At 39.2% G+C, this 20510-nt stretch overlaps 2 protein-coding genes across 5 annotated transcripts in view; one reads left to right on the top strand and one right to left on the bottom strand.

Moving 5' to 3' along the window:
- Positions 1 to 4554, bottom strand: part of wt1b (WT1 transcription factor b) — a 7980-nt gene extending 3426 nt beyond the window's left edge. For 2 of the 4 annotated variants that reach the window (XM_034077480.2, XM_034077487.2), the window contains exons 1-3: positions 3791 to 4554; positions 1686 to 1808; positions 684 to 783 (exon numbers count right to left, since the gene is read on the bottom strand). In XM_034077480.2, coding sequence (XP_033933371.1) covers positions 684 to 783; positions 1686 to 1808; positions 3791 to 4208 — 641 coding nt within the window. In that variant the 5' untranslated portion in view covers positions 4209 to 4554. The remainder of the gene's footprint in view (positions 1 to 683; positions 784 to 1685; positions 1809 to 3790) is intronic. The other 2 variants (XM_034077466.1, XM_034077474.1) reach the window with 1 other exon arrangement.
- Positions 4555 to 13439: 8885 nt separating this feature from the next.
- eif3m (eukaryotic translation initiation factor 3, subunit M) lies at positions 13440 to 19284 on the top strand. Its single transcript, XM_034079774.2, has 11 exons — positions 13440 to 13564; positions 14717 to 14849; positions 15050 to 15188; positions 15497 to 15620; positions 15717 to 15811; positions 15992 to 16075; positions 16163 to 16262; positions 16395 to 16476; positions 17148 to 17291; positions 18482 to 18542; positions 19046 to 19284. Exons 1-11 carry the CDS (start codon positions 13523 to 13525, stop codon positions 19167 to 19169), a joined length of 1128 nt encoding a protein of 375 aa, XP_033935665.1. The 5' UTR covers positions 13440 to 13522; the 3' UTR covers positions 19170 to 19284.
- Positions 19285 to 20510: the final 1226 nt, after the last annotated feature.

The raw sequence follows: 20510 nt of genomic DNA, 5'->3' as shown, positions 1-20510 counted from the left end.
ATATTCATGGTGTGTGTGTGAGAGCGTGTGCATGTGCATGTGCTTGTGGATGTCTCCGTGTTTGTTTGAGGGTTTCCAGCTCTTGCTCTAACAACAGCTTCCTTCCTCTTATCAACTTCTGTTCCAGTATTTGGGTTGCACATGTTCCTTTTCTCCAACAACATCGCAGGGTGGTATTCAAGGTATTTTACCCTTATTTACCCCTTCAGATGTTTTGCATCAAATTGAAAGCACGTTGGTAAAATATTCAGAGGTTAAAATGAGACGATTCCCAGCTTTAACAACCCACCTCACTTTCACTTTCACTGAACTTGTCTCTTTTACTTTTCCCCTCGTTTTTCCTCAGGGTGGACTCAGACACATGAGCAGTAGATCACTCAGTGTTTGTTTTGGCCTGCTGAGCACCAGTGGGCAGCACTTAACCTCAGAACAAATTAGGATTGAGGATCCAGGCCGTGGAGAGGCAGACGCAGGGCTTAACGTAGGATCAGAGAGAGTTCACACTTCTCAAAATTACTAGCAAGTGGGCGAGCTGCATGTGGTGTTGGTGGAAAGAATCTGACATTAGCTGACGAGTGAGGAGTCTAAAAGCGCTTGGGAAGGCCGAATTGTGCCGATGGAGGATTCAAAGTAGCAGGAGTCAAATACAGGAACAATAAGCGCCTGCCGGGACAAATGATTACCTGCTGTAGTTTCTCAGCAGCAGAGCTTGGCTGCTCGGACACGATTCTGAAGGATTGTGGCAGCCAAACATGGGAGGAGGAGCTGGGTACTGCTGGTCAACTGAAAAGTAAATGAAAATACAAAAATTGCTTATTTTTTCCATAATTTATGAATAGTTTGATGCTTGTTTTATTCAAGCTTCGCTCACACAAAGATACTTAACCTATCATAGAAGACTGAGGAAACATGCAAGTATACACACTTTTGGTCAAAATAAAACATTGATAAACCATTATTACAATTGAGGATAACTGATTATCTTGTGATCAACCTATCAACAAATTGATTTAACGTCACTTAAAGTAAGCTGAAATAATTAAAATGCTTGTTTGTTTTTTCAAGCTAAACTCACACAAATATTCTTATTTACTTATTGCAGAACAATAACAAAACTGGCACATATTTACACTTGGTCAAATAAAAAATGAATGAATAATTGTCTTGTGATCGACCTATGAATTCAACTTCACATGTTTCTAGTTGTTTAAGTTTCTATTGTCATTCAGCAGCTTATCATCTATATCTTTTGAGCTGGAGCTCAAATATACTATTACAATGAATATAAAAAACACATGCACACTTACATGCATGTACTGTATGCACTTCTTTTCAAAGAGAGACCCGGTCAATCAGAAACAGTGGTACAGGTACATATAGTATATTAGTCCCCAGACAGTTTTTGACATTCCAGCAGAGTCACATAAAGCTGTTTCCTCAAGTTATCATTTCCAGAGTCATTAACCATACGTATGCTTAAAGAGCGAGAGGAGGCTGTGTTTATGTATGCCTGCGTGTATGAATGTGTGTGCCGACAGAGACGGAGAGAGATGAAGGAAAAATGGATAATAGCGTTTCTGTTTTGATGTGAAAAATGGCGGGTTACTTATATAACCTTGCTGTGACATGACAGTCTTCCAGTCTGTGAGTCAATTCTGAGAAAAGGCGTCAGGACGCAGACAGACCTATGTTGTTTTGCGGTGACAGAGTGTCCTCATGTTTGAAGGACAGGCTGGAGAGCTGAGGGCTGTGATGAGAGGGAGTGTGACCATAACTGGGGTTGCTGTCTAAACCCACTGCGCCATAACCTAAAAAAGAGAAAACACAAAGAGAAGCAATGGAAAGTTAAAATGATCTTATTCACTTAGATTATCATCTTGCAAATAAAACATGCAGGGTCTGCAGTATCTGGTCAGTTATCTGAATCCCCTGGTAGTAGCTCATAGTTCCTGGCAGGGTCAACACAAAGACACATTGATCAAACTATCAAATCCTTTTTTCTTGTAACACATTCTCTTTTTCCTCCCATTTATCTTTGGCCTTGTGGTTTCATTATTTATGGCAGGTGGAAAAATAAATTTGGCAAACACACCACAGGCGGACTGAGATGAGCTACTGTAGAATATTCTTGATAGAAAAACAAGGTTGAACGTATGCTCATTTAATTACAGCTATAAGGGACACGCATGGTAACATTAACTAACATCATGTTTATGATTGCAATTATTAAAGTGTAATACATTTTAGAAAATGTTGCATTTGAGGAAAGCTATGTGAAAGTGATCATTCAAGCACAACATGAGTGCAACCTCTATTTTTCCTGAGTTAGCCACGAGTGGGTTATTGAAAGATTTCTGAGTAAAAATTATTCGTACTTAAATCCCAGCAGTCTGCATAGCACTACACTTAGCGTTTATTATTACTACAGGACTTGCTACATAGTGATTGAAAGTCATATCAGCAGACACACATACACTGGACCTCTAAGCCCCAATAGTCAACATTCACATACAATGTTTACAGAGAAGGAAGAGATATCACAATGTTAAGATTTGACAGGAAACTAAAATTAAGTTTGGTGCCGGATTAAGATTCCAAATATATGAGCAGGTCTCCCTTGAAAAAGAGATCAATGATCTCAAGGGATACACCTGGATAAATAAAGGTTTGAAATGAAATGAAAATATGAAAGTTTTGATTTTTTACCATGTGTTTTGTGCAGATTTGCTGGGATTTAAAAAAAAATCGTAGTAAATAAAGCTATTGATTCAATGTGTATCACTTCAGAGTTTTTCTATATATTTGTAATAGCATAAAAAGTGGTTTTGTTAAACCAAGCAATTGTGGTCAGAGGATTTATTTTGAAGATGATGTACTCACTTTTAAAACTCCATGTCATTTTAAAATTACCACAGGCCAATAAACTCAAAAATGCAAAACCTGAACATAATTCATTCATTCTGAGCTAATGAGCACATTCAGTATCTTTGTGTTCTTGGTCTTTGGCCAATTTGAATTGACTGGATGATCTAAGCTTCTTCTGAACAGTGTGTATGAACTGCAACATTCACCGTGGCCGCTCAACCCGTCACTATCTTTAAAAAAAATTAAATGTCTATATGTGTATTCATTAAATTGGTTGGAATTAATCCAATATTGGATAACCATTAGCTCGGGTTGCTTTGACCCAATGCTAGTGATATTTTTATATTCATTCTGCTGTCCCATAATACTTTCAAAAACCTGTTGTTAGTTAAACATAATTATGTGCATGACTTTTAAAACGGCAAGGGAGTTTGTGTGTGGCTCAGCATAAAAAAAAAGATTAATATATAGTTACCATTTGGAATGTATGGGCTTTTAATACAGTAAAACAAAATAACTGGTGAAACCTTATTAATAATCTACCTACTAATACGCATGTACCCTTACAGGTTGTTGTGGCGATGACTGAAAATCAGCATCTCTGCTCAAAAGCCCATTGCAAAGGAACTGTTTCTAGATGTCTGCCAGAGCATTACCAGAAAGCTGTCAAGCTTTTTCCTGACACGGGACAGAATGACCCAGTACAGCACAAAACATCCTGCTCAGACACAAACTGTTGACAACCCATAACATGGAGTGATATCATCCACATACACAGCAGGAAATAGGCAATAACAAAGTAAAAATCGAAATAAACAGTAATAAAGTCTAGATGTATTGATAAGTGTGTGCTCTTCATTTGTCGTGACTAATATTTAACATTAAGCTAATAAGAAGACTTGTAGTACTGGATGTGCACGCTTACCCTGGTTCCTGTGTGTAGGAGGACTGTCCATGCAGCCGGGCAGGTAGGTACCATTAGGAAACATCCTCGCTTGACCTCCAGTTGGCTCTCCGAAGGCCCCAACTCGACAGGGGCCCGAGCCTGTAAACTGGCCTGAGAAGTGCAATGTGAAGGCCCCGAGTCCACAGTGAGGGTCCTCTATCGGATCAGCGGTCCCCCAACCTGGTTCCTGCTTGATGAGGGAGTGGTGGGAGGGCAGGGAGCTGTAGGGAGAGCCGGGGTGGAGGTCCAGCAGCTGGGTCCACTGACCACCCCCAACAGACATCCCACAGCCGCCACCAGCGCCCGGTAAGGATGACCCAGGAGGCACTGGAGGTAGGAGGGTCAGATCCCGAACATCTGACCCCATCGACATGGCTCCACACGGGTCGGTCAGCATTGTAGAAAGCAGGTTGAGACAGTCCAAAGAAAGAAGGGCTGGTATTCCACAAGCTGGGAGTCTCACAGTTACAAAGTCTCCTAAAAAAGTTGAACAAAAACAAAAAAACAACAACCTAAAGAAGCAGGGAGCAAACTATTCCGCAAAAACAAACATCAGTGGTCACAACGCACTATAGCAGCCATCTTTCCTCACACAAGTCATGAACTGAAACAGTAATTAATTAATGACCTAAATGTGGACACCAAATTTCAAGCACCCTGTATTAGGAGTGGGAGTCTGAGAGGGCAGCAGTCCTTGTCCCTCTGTCTCTATAATGTCTGACTTTCCTTACTCTCTTGAAGGCTCTAATACTGCAGAACCCATTGGACAGGGGGAGGAGCGAGGGAGGCTGAGGAGAAGATGACTCCCTTGCCTTACCCCCGGCGACTGCACTTCTGAGTAGATTCTGACTAACATCCCATTTGCATGAGCGAGTGTTGCTCTTGTTCAAGTTCAAGTGTTGCTCATATTAAATGTTTATGTTAGTGTGTATGAATAAGTGTCTGCAAGAAGGAGAGTATTAGATACATTTCTCAGAATGACTGTACTGACTTTAAGCATAAAACTGATACGAGAGTATTCGTAAGAACAAGAGTGTAAGTCTATTTCGTGTCAAGGCCCATGTTTGCGCAGATTCAACTGTAATTTTTTGTTTTCATGGATGAGATTTGTAAAATTCAAAAATATTGAATGTTCAGTGTGTGTCGACAAAATATTTAAAACTTAAATCAATGTCATTTTAAAAATGACTAACTAACTAAAATAGATATAGGCCGTTCTCAGAGATTCATTATCATTTCTGACTCTTCTGACTCATTGGTTACATGAAATACACCTCACTTTCAAAATAAGTTAACAAATATACATTATAAATTAAAGAGGCATTGAGCATCAGAATATAACATGTTTGTTTTGGTGAAGTTGCATTTGGACTTTTAACCTATATGTGTTCTACTTGTTTACGTATCGAAAGTCAGGAGAGTTTGTTGTTTAATATATTGGCTGGAAATGGCTGTTTAAAAAAGACTGCATTGAATAACTAATAAACAGAATCAAAGATGTATTTATTATTACTCAAAATGTAAAAATAGCAAAACCTGCAGAAAATGAGCTCTGAGTGTATCCATTTTTCCATTTTGGGAATAGAACTGTTTCTGTTAAAGCAACTTGCACAAACTGCATGGCCTTGGAGCTAAGCCACATCACACAAAGGGATAATTATTTATTGGTCGAGGAGAGGGGGAGTTTGTGTGTGTGTGTGTGTGTGTGTGTGTGTGTGTGTGTGTGTGTGTGTGTGTGTGTGTGTGTGTGTGTGTGTGTGTGTGTGTGTGTGTGTGTGTGTGTGTGTGTGTGTGTGTGTGTGTGTGTGTGTGTGTGTGTGTGTGTGTGTGTGTGTGTGTGTGTGTGTGTGTGTGTGTGTGTGTGTGTGTGTGTGTGTGTGTGTGTGTGTGTGTGTCAGCGCTTAAGAGATAGAGGTTTTGACCTCAACAAAAGCTTAACTCAATGTGGAACTACACAGGAATGCAGTAAGTTGGAATAAAAACATAAATTCAGTGCAGCTGCTGTGGATCTTTAAACATTATTATATTTGTCAGATTAGCTGCCGGGTTCCTCCTTTTCATTGAAGGCTTGAAACGGCAACAATTATTAACTATTTTTACTTTTTAAGAATACACCTTGCTTCACATGTAGCGTAACAATCATTTATGAGATGAAAACTGTGAAACTATTTGTACTCTTATTATTATTGTAAAAGTCAAACTTATAAGTCTTTAAAGTGATTGCATGTTGTATTGCTTATTGTAAAATGAGACAATAACATCATATAAGAGATCTTTAAATACTGGACAGTTGGAAATGTCTATGGTGTTTATAAAAGTGTTTTATTTTGCATCTGCAATTGCTTGACATTATACTTAATGAAAATTAAAATAACAAACCTAAATCTCAAGCTGTCAGTCCATCCACATGAGTTCTTTACTTGTGACGAATGAGCCCCTTGATCATTTAGACCACAACATGATGGACAGAGATAAATTAGCCACAAGAGAGAGTTTTACAATGTAACTTCATCTTTTATTATACACTCAATTTCGGGATGGCACTAAAAATCCACGGACATGATGCTGCAAGGTGAAGAGCGTAAGCCCGTTCCTGTCATCACCATCTGGAATATTAGTCTAGGATTCCAGTGAATGTCAGTGACCCTGGATTCAACTTAAAAAGAAGAGGTGGGGGGAGGAGGGACATTACATTCAAAAACAGAGAGGGAAGTCTGAAGTCACTGAGAGTGTGATTAAATTAGCTAGCAAGCTGCTGAGGTAGCATTAATTAAAATTGCACAAGTTTACAGAGCTTTCCTTTAATGCTCTTTAAGTTACATGTTGGGTTACTGGAAGGAGTAAACAGAGATTAAGTGTTAGGTTATTGGATAGTGAAAATGCAACTAGTTTGACAAGTAGCAGCAAGGCCAGCTTGATAACATGTCGAGTAGATTCCTCTGAAGCAACAAATGGGCCTAAAAGAAGAAGCATAACAGCAGACCCTTTTTTCGACTACAACGAGGCACCATCTATGTTACAAGTTTCCCCAGTTTATCCCCCAGTTTTAGCAAAGAGTAATATATGACAATTGTATAGTCCAAGTGTATCTGATGACATCCATCACAACGGTCATAACCTTACAAAAGCTGCTAAAAGCGAAACACAGATTTATCTGGGTGGTTTGTGGTCAAAGAAAAGATGAAGTGCTCTCTGACTTATTATTGGAAATAAACGAGCGTAAAGGCAGACCCATATCCCTGAGGAACACCCAGACATGCAGAGGATGTCCACAAAGAGACTTCCAAATAGTACCAAAGAAAATTAATATCTCCCCAAACAGTTTGGAAAAACCTTCCGTTGTCCACCCACTACAAACAAACACCAACTAAAGTAATGTGCTGCAAGTACAAAAGGTTGTGGCACAATTAAAAGTATCTGTAGAGAGAGTCAATAAAATGCGTGCCTCTGAGCCAAGGCAAATGCTAGCCGTGCCTTCCCCAGTGGAGTCTTTAGCAGGGATTCATCAAAGGTGACGGGGCCAGGAGAAAACAACCCTTTCAGCCCCTATGACGGATGGCAGTCCCCAAATACACCCATTCTTGAGATCAATCTCTGGTTTAGCCAGGGTTTAAAACAACATCACTGTTCAGAGGAAGGAAAATGGTCAATATTGCCTCTGACCCTTAACAAGAAATACAACAAGACTCAAGGTTTCTACAGCATTATGAGCAAGAGGGAATTTGAGATGGGTTTGTTCTTGCCAGAGACACATGATAAACTACAAAGATGACCTGGCAGAGCACCTGAAACTACAAAAAATACTTTCCACTTTAATAAACATCTGTATTATTCATACTACTGCATTTGAAGATAGACTATTTGTAAAGCTCCTATTTTGTAAACGAGAGCAATGGTGCTTCACCTTACAAGATTAACTTAAAAAAAACAATTTTATGTAGAAAAATTATGTGATATAATATAGGAGAGGACGGTGAAAAAGATAAAGGTGTTATTTTGATGTGCAGACTGTGGCATAAATAAGGTACAACTTCTCTACATAGGCATGACAACTGGCAAACAACCGAACAGTACTGTATTGTAATGTTTCATCATCGCCCTCCTATCTGCCTGTGGCCTCTAGGAGATGGTTACTATTTAAATCAAAAGTCAGGCAGAACAATAATTCCTCTGTCTTCCCTTGCTACTTTCTCATAGCACTATTTGGACATTTGTGACAGTGAAGCTTCTGCTCTTTGAGATAACATAATCTGAACGCCCTGGCCATCATCACTCTTAGACAATTAAGGATACATTTAGAAACAGTCATGTTATACCTTTTTAAGATTCTTTTGAATTCAATGTCAACTCTGCTTTGAAACAGCATGTACATTCTTTCTTTTGCCCATGACCCCACATGAAAAGCAACAGTCGTCAGTTTTTAATTATCTCCCATATCATACCCGAGCGCACTTCAAAGTGTTGCATATCACACTGGAGATAAGAAACAGAGAAGAAAGATCTGTGGGAGAGCGGGTATTTCCATGGTTCATGTGTCAGACACAACACTGGTGCACTGATCTTTCACACACCCGGGCTCTTCTTGTTGTTGATGATCACCTTTCCCCTCTATAACCAAACCCCTCTTCCTGAATCATATACATACAAAGCTGGATGCTCCAGGGTCAAAAACTAGAGTGAATTCATTAAACCAGGGAATATAAACACTCAGTTATTTTTAAAAGAAGTGCACACTGACAGTCGCTAAAGGAGAAGGCTGGATATATTATGAATCTTTGATATTGTCAACAGATCCCATCGCATTTTTTAAGGAAAAAAATGGCTGTGCACTGTATTTTTTTGCAAATGTTTCTTAAAAAGAGGAGCACAGGATATGTGTTGGGGCCTATTTCAAGCTGCTGATTTAACACGTTTGTTGCGCTAGTGAGTATGACAGCACAGGATGGTGTTTACGAGATTGACGCTCAAAAAATGTCCATGTTTATTGTTAAAACTGTATATTAATCAATGTTAGAGACATGTTGTGTTCCCAGAGAAAATGCAGATTTTACCTGCATATTTGTCTATTAGTGTTTTCATTTAAAAAAATAAAAGGCATGATAATAGATTGTCTTTTTAATAAATAATAAAACAGCTTTATAAAAAGCTACATACAATATAACATTTAAACCAAGGTTAAAAATTAGTCCACTATGAATATAATACATTCATATAAATCTTAATAAATGTATTGACAAAACACAGTGATGTTGAAAGTGTCTTGTTGAATTTCACAGAACAACCTATGTCTCATCCCAGCAGGTGGCTGTGTGTCAGGAGCAAGGCCGGCCTTTATCAGTTCTTTACAGTAAACCACAGCCTCTTCCATGCTGTCACACCCTAGCAGCTGTGGCCGGGGCGTAAGCAGTCATCAGAAAACATTTCCGATATCTCCAGCGGTTTTGTGTCTGTTGTCATATCCTTGAGCCTGATTCTAGACAAGAAACGTTTACATGATCACTCTGAGGTATGTGCACAATGATGGGAAAGTATAACAATTACCACAATCGTCAAATAATGTGACTATAGGGAAGCGGCGTTTTACAGCACATTTCTCAATCCATGAATGACAAGATGTTTCAAAAATGCTTTGCTGCAAATAATTTGCCTGATTTCTAAAGGCTTGGTTATTTCTCATCATAAAGAATAACATGAACAAATATCCCTTTCAAACACATCTTTTGTGAAAGCAGAAATGTCATCAAGCTTGTATTGTTTTACTGAGAAAGTTTTAAAGGTTGCCTGTTCTCCGTCATCAGCATTGTATTTATCAGCACTAATGAAACAATGGTATCATAAAAGGAAGGGTCACACAGTTTAACATGCCTCTAATTAGTATTAAGACTTGGCATGTATGGCTTTAATCCAAATATTGTGCAATGTATCGCCAAATGAAACAAATTAGACTTTTTGATTGAAAGTGCCTTTTAAAGTCGCATTGCACCTACTAGCATGTGTAATATAAACACACTCTGATGACAAAAGACCACTCCATCATTAACAGGGCCCCGGTTCCACTGCAGTGACTCGATCTCTCCTGGCAGGAACGTCCGAGTTCTTGGAAGACTGCAGCGTTTCTTCTTTTTTTTTGCTGCTGCCATTAGGTTGAAACAGAGCACACACATTCCACATAGGGGGGATTAACGACCTCAGATAGCTCAACACTACAAATGCAAACTCGCTTTGATTGATTGCTGCAGTCTTTGGTGTGATATGAAGCTGGTCATTAAGTGATATGGCAAGATAACAGCGGTGGTTTACGTAGCAACCTTTCTTTATTTTTGGTGAGGCGTAGGTTTTTGCTTCAAATTGATTCAGCCAAGTCAGTAACATATAAACATTCAGATAAAAGAACAACATTTTTTATAATTGAATGATGAAAGTCTCACTGGAGCAAGATTAAAGTATGCAGCCAATTAGCATCCAATATCCACAATGGTGAACAGTAAGCTACAGCTATTTATTATCTTTTAAAAGCGTAGTATTGTATGCATCATAAAAAAAAGTATGTTAATACAGCACTGCCGACCAGTTTAATATGCGTCTACATTTTATACATAAGTGATAGGGGGGCCCTGCTCCGTCTTTCTTTCAGCCTAGATGTCCTTGGCCTGAGAAACCTTGAAAACCCCTAAACTAAACAGTTGCATTAGTTGTTTTTATTTATTTTCCGCACATTTGCAACATTCTTACCCAATTTCTCAACGGTTAATTGATTTCCAAGATATTTGTCAATAATAGTTTCTGCCAATTGACTAAACCATTACTCAACAACACATTTGAGCTGCAGGGTGATTATCTTGCTGGTGAAATATATAGAGGAAAAAGAGGGGAAAATACACCTTGACAATGGTAAGTGTACAGCAAAGACTATCATATTATAAAAGTCAGCACTGCTGTTAGTATGCCCTCTCGAGTATTAAATTGTGTTTATTGGTTAGCTGCCTCAAATCTCAATGTAAACTGTATGGCAAGTGAGCTAAGATACAGTGTTACAATAAATTCAACTGTTAGATGATAGCCATTTGTATTAAAATATCAAAAGCTGAATTGAAAACAAAGAAGTACGTAAGGGGTTTATAATATTTATTTGTGTCTCTTTTGTGGATAATAAAATCCATCAGAAGGCCCTGTGGAATTGTGCATGCCTTGGACCATTGTGGACTTAATAAAACAATGGCTTTGTTTGTTTATTTGTTTCTGGTATATTTGTGTACATGTTAGGGGAGGGTGGGTCAGCTTATAAGTAATTAACAAGCAATTTGCTCCACCTAGGGAAGAGGAGAAGTTAATCATGCGAGGCACACTGACAAGGTCATTGGCTGATAGATGAGCCTGAGCAAGGGGATTTTTCTGAGATTGTGAAGGCAGGCAGAACTGTGGGAACCAGACAATTAGTGGGTGGAAGGTGGGCGGCCATGTTGGATGATGACCATGACACGGGCTTACATGGATACTCACCACTTGGCTGGCTGACAGGGAGAAAGTAGACACCTGGGCTCCACTAACTCTTAACACACAGTCATTTATCTTTGACGAGGCTGAGCAGGCAATTTTCCAGTAATTTAGAAAGGGCATGCGCTATTTCCAACCAAACAGATATGGATGAGGCCAATATAGATATATTGGCAACATAAATCTTTCAGACCTACATAAACATGAATTGATTTTCAGCTTTTTTTTTCTCATTAAACTTATACATTTCCAAGATATTATGATTTGCTCTAGCAAATATGGTTGGCAACATACACAAACACATTAACACTTTTTATGTGCCTATTGCCTTAAAGTTAAAACCTAGTGCATCAACATTTCACTATAAGTGACTGAAGGAGACCTTTTTTTTTAGCTTGTTCCTTCCCTTTTAGAGGTACAGCTTTGAAGACTTCACACACATTTTCTGTATGCTGCGGAATCAGATAAGACTCAGGCTTAGGAAAGAACATATACGTTTCAGAGGATTGGAATTTAACATAGCACATTACGTTTTTTACCTCAAGGTAAGAGGAGATATGAATTGGCTTTGGCAATATCTGTAATTATTTCACAACACCCTTGTGACCTAAGAAAGCAAATTTCCCAACAAAAATAGAATGACCAACACTCTTCCAATGAATTGTGTACACATACACCAACATAAAACACCCTATCAGACATTGATACCAGTTACTAAAAAACATTGATGATGTTCGCAGCTATATGACGTAAAAATATTGTGAAGACTACATTACCAGGATTAGATTTTAAATAATATAAAACAGAGTACCAGGTACAGTCCCCTTGGAGTTAAAAGGTTTTCAGGACAGTCTGCCATGAATATTATAAAGGCTATCGAGCATCATAACACGCTCTGGCATTTTAAAGACCTTTTAAAGAAGACAAAAACAAAGTCTCAAACATGCACCTGGAGCTTCAAAGACTCCCCAACTCTTATTCTGGACTTGAAATACACCAGGCACTTGACAACAGCTGTTAATCAGATAATGAAAGCCTCTCAGTTACACAAGCTCACTTGTAGCGAAGCAACTATAAATTCTTTGCAATGACAGCATACTAAGGCTGGGAGAGAGTGAGGGTGCGATTTGGTACCAGGCACTTGCTTTCCCCAACAGAATGACGCATCATACCAGTACTCTGTTGAAACACACATTAGCCATTTCCCCTTATCACACTATTTTAAGTTATTTATCCCGCAATAGGCGACTTCATGCCCCTTACTGAAACCGTTAAAATAAATATGACAATCAAACTTTCAAGGATTCATGAATCATAGTCTATAGGAAACATCTTAAATACACATATTTTTATGACAGATGAAGTGTGAGCTTCATTGCGGCCTACAAATGGAATACACTCCACAGTGTCTTCAGCCTTGGACACAGCCTGCTCAACACCTCAGATGTTAGTAACCCGAATACATAGTTTTAGGGTGAACTCCTGCTCCACTTACACTCTTCACCTCACTCACCTTAATCACCAAGTGACCTGCCATGGTAACAAGTCACAGGATAGCACTTGGAACAGGGGCCCATCAAGCGCACCCATAGGTCAGCGGGTGTATGGTGGAAGACTGTTGCCCTTTGACACTGACCGTGTTTCCGGGTTGGAAAGCTCTTGGCCAGGCCTGCCATGGTGGTCCACACAGATGGACTGCAGCTCAATCAGATAACCTCTCCTGGGGATCAGGTTCACCTCTGTAACTCTCATCCAAGACATCCAGGGTTAATCTCCCAGAGCGGAGATTGTTATCTGGATAAGAAAGAAAGACATAATTATTAAGGATATGGTGGTGGAAGTCTGGGTGACTGAAATTTAGTAGGTTTTTCTGACCTCTGAAAGAAAAGGTGGCACAAGCTGAAGCTATGCAGCACTGCCATGGATTTTTTTTTACAACCCACCTGTAATGATACATCATTAAAGTCAAATAATTGATGTGCATGGTGCTACGTTAAAGAAGTACGCATAGTTTTAAAAGTAACAATAAAAGAAAGGGTCACAAAGGTACAAACAGTGATGAGACTTGAACGGTTGTTTTTTAGGTTACTGTGGCTTTAAGAGCTTGAACCGGAAGAGCAAATAGCTTCACCGGCACTGTTGCGTTTTCTTTTCCGCTCAGGTCTCGTAGTGGTGAGAGCGTGGATTTCATCCTCAAGGCTCACAAAAACATCAAAAATGAGCGTCCCAGCATTTATCGATATTACGGAAGAAGACCAGGTACGACCCATGTCTTTAAGAACAGATTTTCCGTCGTCCCGCCTTCGGATGACTCGTTAAATCTAAAGCGGCCAAACAGATAACTTAGCATGCTAGCAAGCTAAGATGCTAACCGTTGCTGACAGCTACATGCTGATTGTTAGCAAGCTACGTACTGATGATGCGACATATGTGGAAGCACGTCGTTAATGATATCATTAAACCTACTGTTGTGTATGTACATCGTTTTCCTTTTCTTTTTAAATTCAACCTGGTTAGGGCTAACTTTTTTACGCATTTCTTCAAAGTTGTTACGTTACGATAGCTTAGAATGCTAAAGTTAGCTACTCGGCCATACATGCATCTACATCAACAAAGAGATAAAAGACAATAACAAGCCACCAAAAACGTCCTGCTTTAGTGCAGAGGTGGAAGAAGTACTCGGATCTTATACTTAAGTGGAAGTAGAAATACCGAAGCTTAGAAATAAGAGAGTACTGTAATCTAAATGTTACTCAAGTAAAAGTACGAAAGTATTGGCATCTAAATATACTTAATTTACCAAAAGTAAAAGTACTCATTATGCAGTACGGTCCTTTTCAGAATCATATATATTATATATGTTGATGCTATTCTTTATCAAGCTGGTAAAGGTGAAACACATTTGACGTTGTTTTCTTTTACTGCTGGGTTGCATGTGAATTTTATCCAGGTCTTAATTCAGAGTTGATCATATTTGTTATCATTAATCTATATCTGCAATGCAACTAAACGTACTACATACATTTAGTGGGGTAAAAGTACAATATGTACATCTGAATTGTACAAAGTAGCATAACATGGAAATGCTCAAGTAAAGTACTAGTACCTCTGGATTGTACTTAACTACAGTACTTTAGTACATCTACTCAGTTACTCTACATCACTGCATAGGCGATACTTTTTTTATCAAAACAAGTTAAATGTATCAACATTTTTTCTCTTTGCTTCTAACAACTATGTGTAACATATTTGTATTCCAAACAAAAAGTATGTACGGTTTGCAATACAATAGCTAGGAAAACACGTTAGGCTAATAAACATCTATTACATTATCAACACGGATATCTTTGGGCTGTACGGTTTTGTGTAACAGTCAATAATACTCTTACATTTGACTTTACAACATTACAGGCGTTGGAGCTGAGAGCCTACATCAAGGCCAAAGGAGCTGAAATATCAGAGGAGAACTCAGAAGGCGGACTTCATGTAGATCTGGCTCAGATCATCGAGGCATGTGATGTGTGCCTTAAGGACGATGATAAAGGTAGGCGATCATAAAGAACAACCTGCTTTAACCACCACACCACGATATGCCTTTTTCACAAGTAAATGATATGTGTTTATGTATAAACATTTCTTTGATAGCTTATACAGTGATTGATGCCCAGTTCTAGGACCATGAATCTGGCTTCTCGCTGGATAAAGTTTTGCATTACTTATGGCCCTCTCTCTTTCTCCCTGCAGAGGTAGAGAGTGTGATGAACAGCATTGTGTCTCTGCTGTTGATCCTGGAGACGGAGAAGCAGGAAGCTCTCATTGAAAGTCTATGTGAGAAGCTGCTGAAGTCCCGTGAAGGAGAGAGACCCTCCCTCAGGATGCAGCTGTGAGTCCTTTCTGCTTTTTTTTCAACCTTACTTCTTTCTTTTTTTTACATTATTCCTTAATATGGCTAATGTTTCCAAAGATCCGACCATGTATACATTCTACATTCATCCACAATAGGCCATTGTTTTGATCTTGGTTAATATGTACCTGCTGGTCTTGTGAGTTTAACATAATGATACTGTTTACCTCATCAATATGCAGGACAGCTGCTATCTTCTTTTCAAAACAAACATGTTAAACATACACTTAAGAAATCAGTTCTCTGTTCAAACACTTGAACATCTCTTTCATGTTTTGATGTTTAAGGCTGAGTAACCTGTTCCACGGTATGGACGAGAACACCACAGTGAGGTACACTGTCTTCTGTGGCCTCATCAAGGTGGCTGCAACTTGTAATGCCATTGCCTTCATCCCAACTGACCTTGATCAGGTATACCTGTTCACTATTATTAAATCGTTATTCATCATTCTGCAACGTTGTCTGTAGTTGATTTATGAAACCTTTTTGTGCTGCTGATGGTTGCAGGTGCGCAAGTGGATTATCGACTGGAACCTGACCACAGAGAAGAAGCACACACTCTTGAGGCTGGTGTATGAAGCATTAGTTGACTGCAAAAAAGGGTAACTACTTAAAGGTTCAGATGAGTACAATTCATGTTTTGAAATGCACTGATGCAGCAATATCAATACACATAATTAAAATGGATAAACTGCATGGAAGAAGAGTTTATTTTCCGCATATACACCTCTAGACCCACCTACCTATAGGAGTTTTCAACAATCTATCTACTAATTTTACAGCGATGCTGCAGCAAAAGTGATGGTTGAGCTGCTGGGAAGTTACACAGAAGACAATGCGTCACAAGCACGTGTTGATGCCCACAGGTAAACTTGTCAACAATTGACATTAAGCCTCGATATAACTTACCACCGTCATACAAACTTCCATCCGTTTATGCCCCTTATCTTTAGATGTATCGTCCGCGCTCTCAAAGACCCCAACACCTTCCTGATTGACCACCTGCTCACCCTGAAACCGGTTCGATTCCTGGAGGGAGAACTCATCCATGACGTGAGTACTGACGGATGTGCAATTTTTTTCTTGTGTTAAATATCAGGACAACTTTCTGCCTGTACAAAGATGAAATGACTGTTTCTTGAGTCTGATAATGGCAATTCTCTCTTTTCTGAATCTTTTTTTCAGCTATTAACCATCTTCGTCAGTGGAAAACTCATAGCCTATGTAAAGTTTTACCAGAGTAACAAAGACTTTATTGACTCTCTTGGTAAGTGGCTATCAATAGAGATATTGGTTGCATGAATTCTACTCAAACATACACCATGAATTGATTTGTAATGTTTAAAAAGATAAAACAAACGGGTTAGTAAATCAGAAATGTCATGTTATGTGATTGTCTAATTCCCCGTTAAACCTTAAGGTACATGTTGTTGGTGAGAATTAAAAATGTATGTTGGCTTTTTACCATATTTGTAAATCGGTATTGATTGTAAGTGTATTATATCTTGTGTTTCATAATAAACCTGTTTTGTAATATATTTCTGCCACTTTAAGAGTGTATCTAAAGAATACCACATTTTTAAATGGTTACAAGATGTCTATAGCTGTTTTTATTTTTTATTAGGACTAACTGGACAACTTTTCCCATAATTAAGCTCTTATAGATATTGAGCCAATATACTGCACCCTGTTGATACAGTACAGGAATGTGCGTATGTCAGCAGTGTGTCTTTTCACTACTAAGGCCTTTGTGTAATTACCAGCATGTGTAGGATGGACTCTCAAAACAGACAATTTGGAGCAGTGTTTTTGTTAATGAGTAGATTCCCTGACTTCAGGCTCCTAAATGCAGAAACAATTATCACAGGGAAACTCCCTGAGTGGAGAGTAATCGACTGTGACTGTTTGTGCTTAATGATCCCTGCGTTTGCTCTCCAGGCCTGTCTCACGAGCAAAACATGTCCAAGATGCGCCTGCTGACATTGATGGGCATGGCTGTGGAATTCAAGGAGATCTCCTTCGACACCATGCAGCAGGAGCTGCAGATTGGAGCTGATGATGTTGAGGCCTTTGTCATTGACGGTAAGAGCACTTCACCTCAAATTAATCCTTGCTTTTCAACCTTGTTAAGTGTACTGTCAGTTTCTCACAGCAAGACAAAGGGCACAGTTGTAATGCGGCTGGAGTGCACATTCAAAACATTTATATTTTCAATTTGCATATTTGGTTGACATTCATACACACGTTTTATAAGCGATTCATCACTGAAGTGTATGTTATTCAAGAGTGCAGATATGGTTAAGCACACTTTAAATCAGCAAGTTTGGAGTCTCAAAACACGATCAACTGTTTTTAGCTTTTTTTCAAAAGTCTGTACACAGACAACAGAGTTTCCGTTAGCCGCTAATTATCGGACTATGACCGGTAAAATATGCTGAAGACCGGCAAATCTAAATCTCTCCGGTCAAAATGTCCGGTTAATATAATTTCCCCGTAGCGCAATACCGCATCAGTTGTGCCACTTTTGTGACAGACAAGAAGAGTCAATACGCTACATGCGCAGTCACTTCCTTTCTAATGTCCGACCTTTAATGTGGAGAAAGAGATTTATCCTCCTGAAGGGGACATTTGTATGTAAACAAATGCTTAATGCTGCACTATACTTTTGTTTTAAATCTCAATAAATAACAAAGAAGACCTTTTGACCGGCACTTTTCTCATTTTGTCCAGAAGATTTAAACTTTAACGGACATGTTGACCGGCAAGGAAAAATTATAACGGAAACTCTGACAGACAATATCTCATAAAAGTCTATTTTGACTTGTACACGGTACCATAGTGTAGTATTTCATAATAATAATACATGTATAGTGTTTAAACTCAAAGATGCTGTAATGTCACCCAAAAGCATTTGCACGGCATTGTGTTTCATGAACAAGTATGTTATTTTTCCTAAAGAGAGTTTGATTCACCATTCAGTCCCTTCATCAAATAAAAGCAGAATATTGATTTATATTTGACCAGTCTGATGTGCGTCGTTATACCGTAGCAGCCTGTTAGTTGTTTTCATCTCTTTGAGAATGGTTAACGTGTTGTAGGGCCGTACATTATATGGCGCTTTGCTATTACGAATGGACCTCTGACACCCGTCAAAACCCGGTGTTGTTTGAATGACAATGAATTACCCTTGTATTTTTAAGCATTTTTTTGTCAGTGATATTTAAATGTTCAGCCTCCTCTTCATTGACTTTCTTTCTGCTTTCTTCCTATAGCTGTACGGACCAAGATGGTGTACTGCAAAATTGACCAGACGCAGAGAAAGGTTATTGTGAGGTAAGTCCTTTCATCCAATAACATCACATATGGCTTATCTGTGGTGCCTTCTCTAAAGTAAAGGCTTAATACCAACCTAGACCTAAAGTACCTAACCTGGATCGTTGGAAAAACATGCTCCTGAAAACAGTCCTAATGCTGATGGTGCCACCACCTTTGCGCTCTGAGTCCAGACAAAGCTGTCTGTTCTCTGGTCAAGGTCAACGAGTTTATTTGGTTCTGGTCTACAGAGAAATGTGCCATGTGTGTAGAAAATATAAAAAAGTACCTTTGTTTATTTATCAAGAGATGTTTAGATGTATTTTTATAGAGCACGATTTTGGTTCTGTATAGATTTGATGTAATGTCTTAATACAGAAAATGAGCAATGTCATGTCTTTTGTCACCCCTACATTTACTATAGCTATCAAATGTATTTTCCCAAGGTTTAAGACGTGACCTTTGCTTTCTTTCTTATAATCTTTCATTTAACATTCTTGCTTTTCTATTTTCCACTCAATCAGCCACAGCACCCACCGCACCTTTGGCAAGCAGCAGTGGCAGCAGCTGCACGACAGCCTCAGCTCCTGGAAGGCCAACCTAGCAGCCGTCAAGACCAGCCTGCAAGCCCTGTCCCCTTCTGCTTAGTTCCACCGTAACCCCACTGTCTAGACTGCCTGGCCCCCCATTATCTTCTGCTTTCCAAATCATCAGACTGAATTGATCAGTTTTTATATGAATCCAATAAAATAACTGGAGATCACCTGTCGTTGCTCTTTTCTTGTAAAAAATAATTGAAGATTTCTTGGGGAATTTTCATGTTAAGTTATGTCACAGCAAGTTGTGTAACACACAATAAACTAGAATTTGATGGACATTTTCAAAATGTGTGAAACAGCCAAAAGCTTAACTTTGCCAGTAATGGATAATACATATATCATCAGTCTTTTCAGACTACTTGCACATTAGTTTCCTTATGATTATCTTTCAGAAAGCCATACATTCACTTTAATGGGGGCTCTTCCTCTAGCGGCTCTCAACATCTGGTTTTAGTTAAAGGACGGCATGCCAGTATTAGATGAGCTGTGGTGAGAAATAGCCTGTAACAGGAGGGTCACTTGTCTGGGAACACATGAGAGGTGACAATAGTAATGTGAACTTAAGATGACCCTGTCTGCTGGGGTCGGAGCTGTATTACTGTAGCGTCAACACTTAAAGCTTTTGGCGAAGGCTGATTCACTGCCACTAAATGTATAACTGTCAACTGGGTTAAAAGATACTGTTCAGCTGTAGTCAGCATGACTCACTGTCTTTGGATGTGTGGAAAAACAAGGACTTGTACATTCCAACTTTGAGTTTACCTTACTTTTCCCATTGATGTTAAGTTCCATTTACTCCGCACTCTTCTCAGGCATCGTCCAGAGCATTAGGATGTGAACTCCAGTGATATATGGCCGAGGCATTAGGTGTAAAAGGGGTCTGTTGGAGTTCTCTCCCTCTGGGGCTGTGATGAAATCAGCCCAAACTGACAAAGTGCAGACTACTGACATTGCACCCTGCCCCCACCCCAAATACACAGATTTTCTTTGACTAATAAAGCCACAGCTCAACCTGTTTACCCTCGTCTTTTAGTGGTGATCCACTCCTCATTCTCCACCCATTAAAGTCCTAATCTGATAATTTCAGCCCTGCCACTAAAATATTTACACTCGGATGAAATAGGCATTAGAGGTACACATTTATTGCCGCACTGTGTATTTTTTCCTATCATAGCTGAGGTCTGCAGAGGCTCACCGCTCACTTCGGTCCAGTTGTCCACAGGGAGCAAGCATCTCCGACTCTTATCAGCGGGTGTAAATCACAGCACACATTCTCAGGAGCATAACCTCATCACAGCCACTTGCAAGGTGGAGCGTTGAGCAGATAGAAACAAATGTGACCATGGCTTAACACAATGTTTGCAAAGCCCTATATCTTGGTTTCTATAGC

Source organism: Pseudochaenichthys georgianus, chromosome 3, assembly GCF_902827115.2.
Source record: "Pseudochaenichthys georgianus chromosome 3, fPseGeo1.2, whole genome shotgun sequence".
Taxonomy (NCBI): Eukaryota; Metazoa; Chordata; class Actinopteri; order Perciformes; family Channichthyidae; genus Pseudochaenichthys; species Pseudochaenichthys georgianus.
The sequence above is the reverse complement of the archived record's forward strand: the minus strand, read 5'-3'. Positions and strand labels throughout refer to the sequence as shown.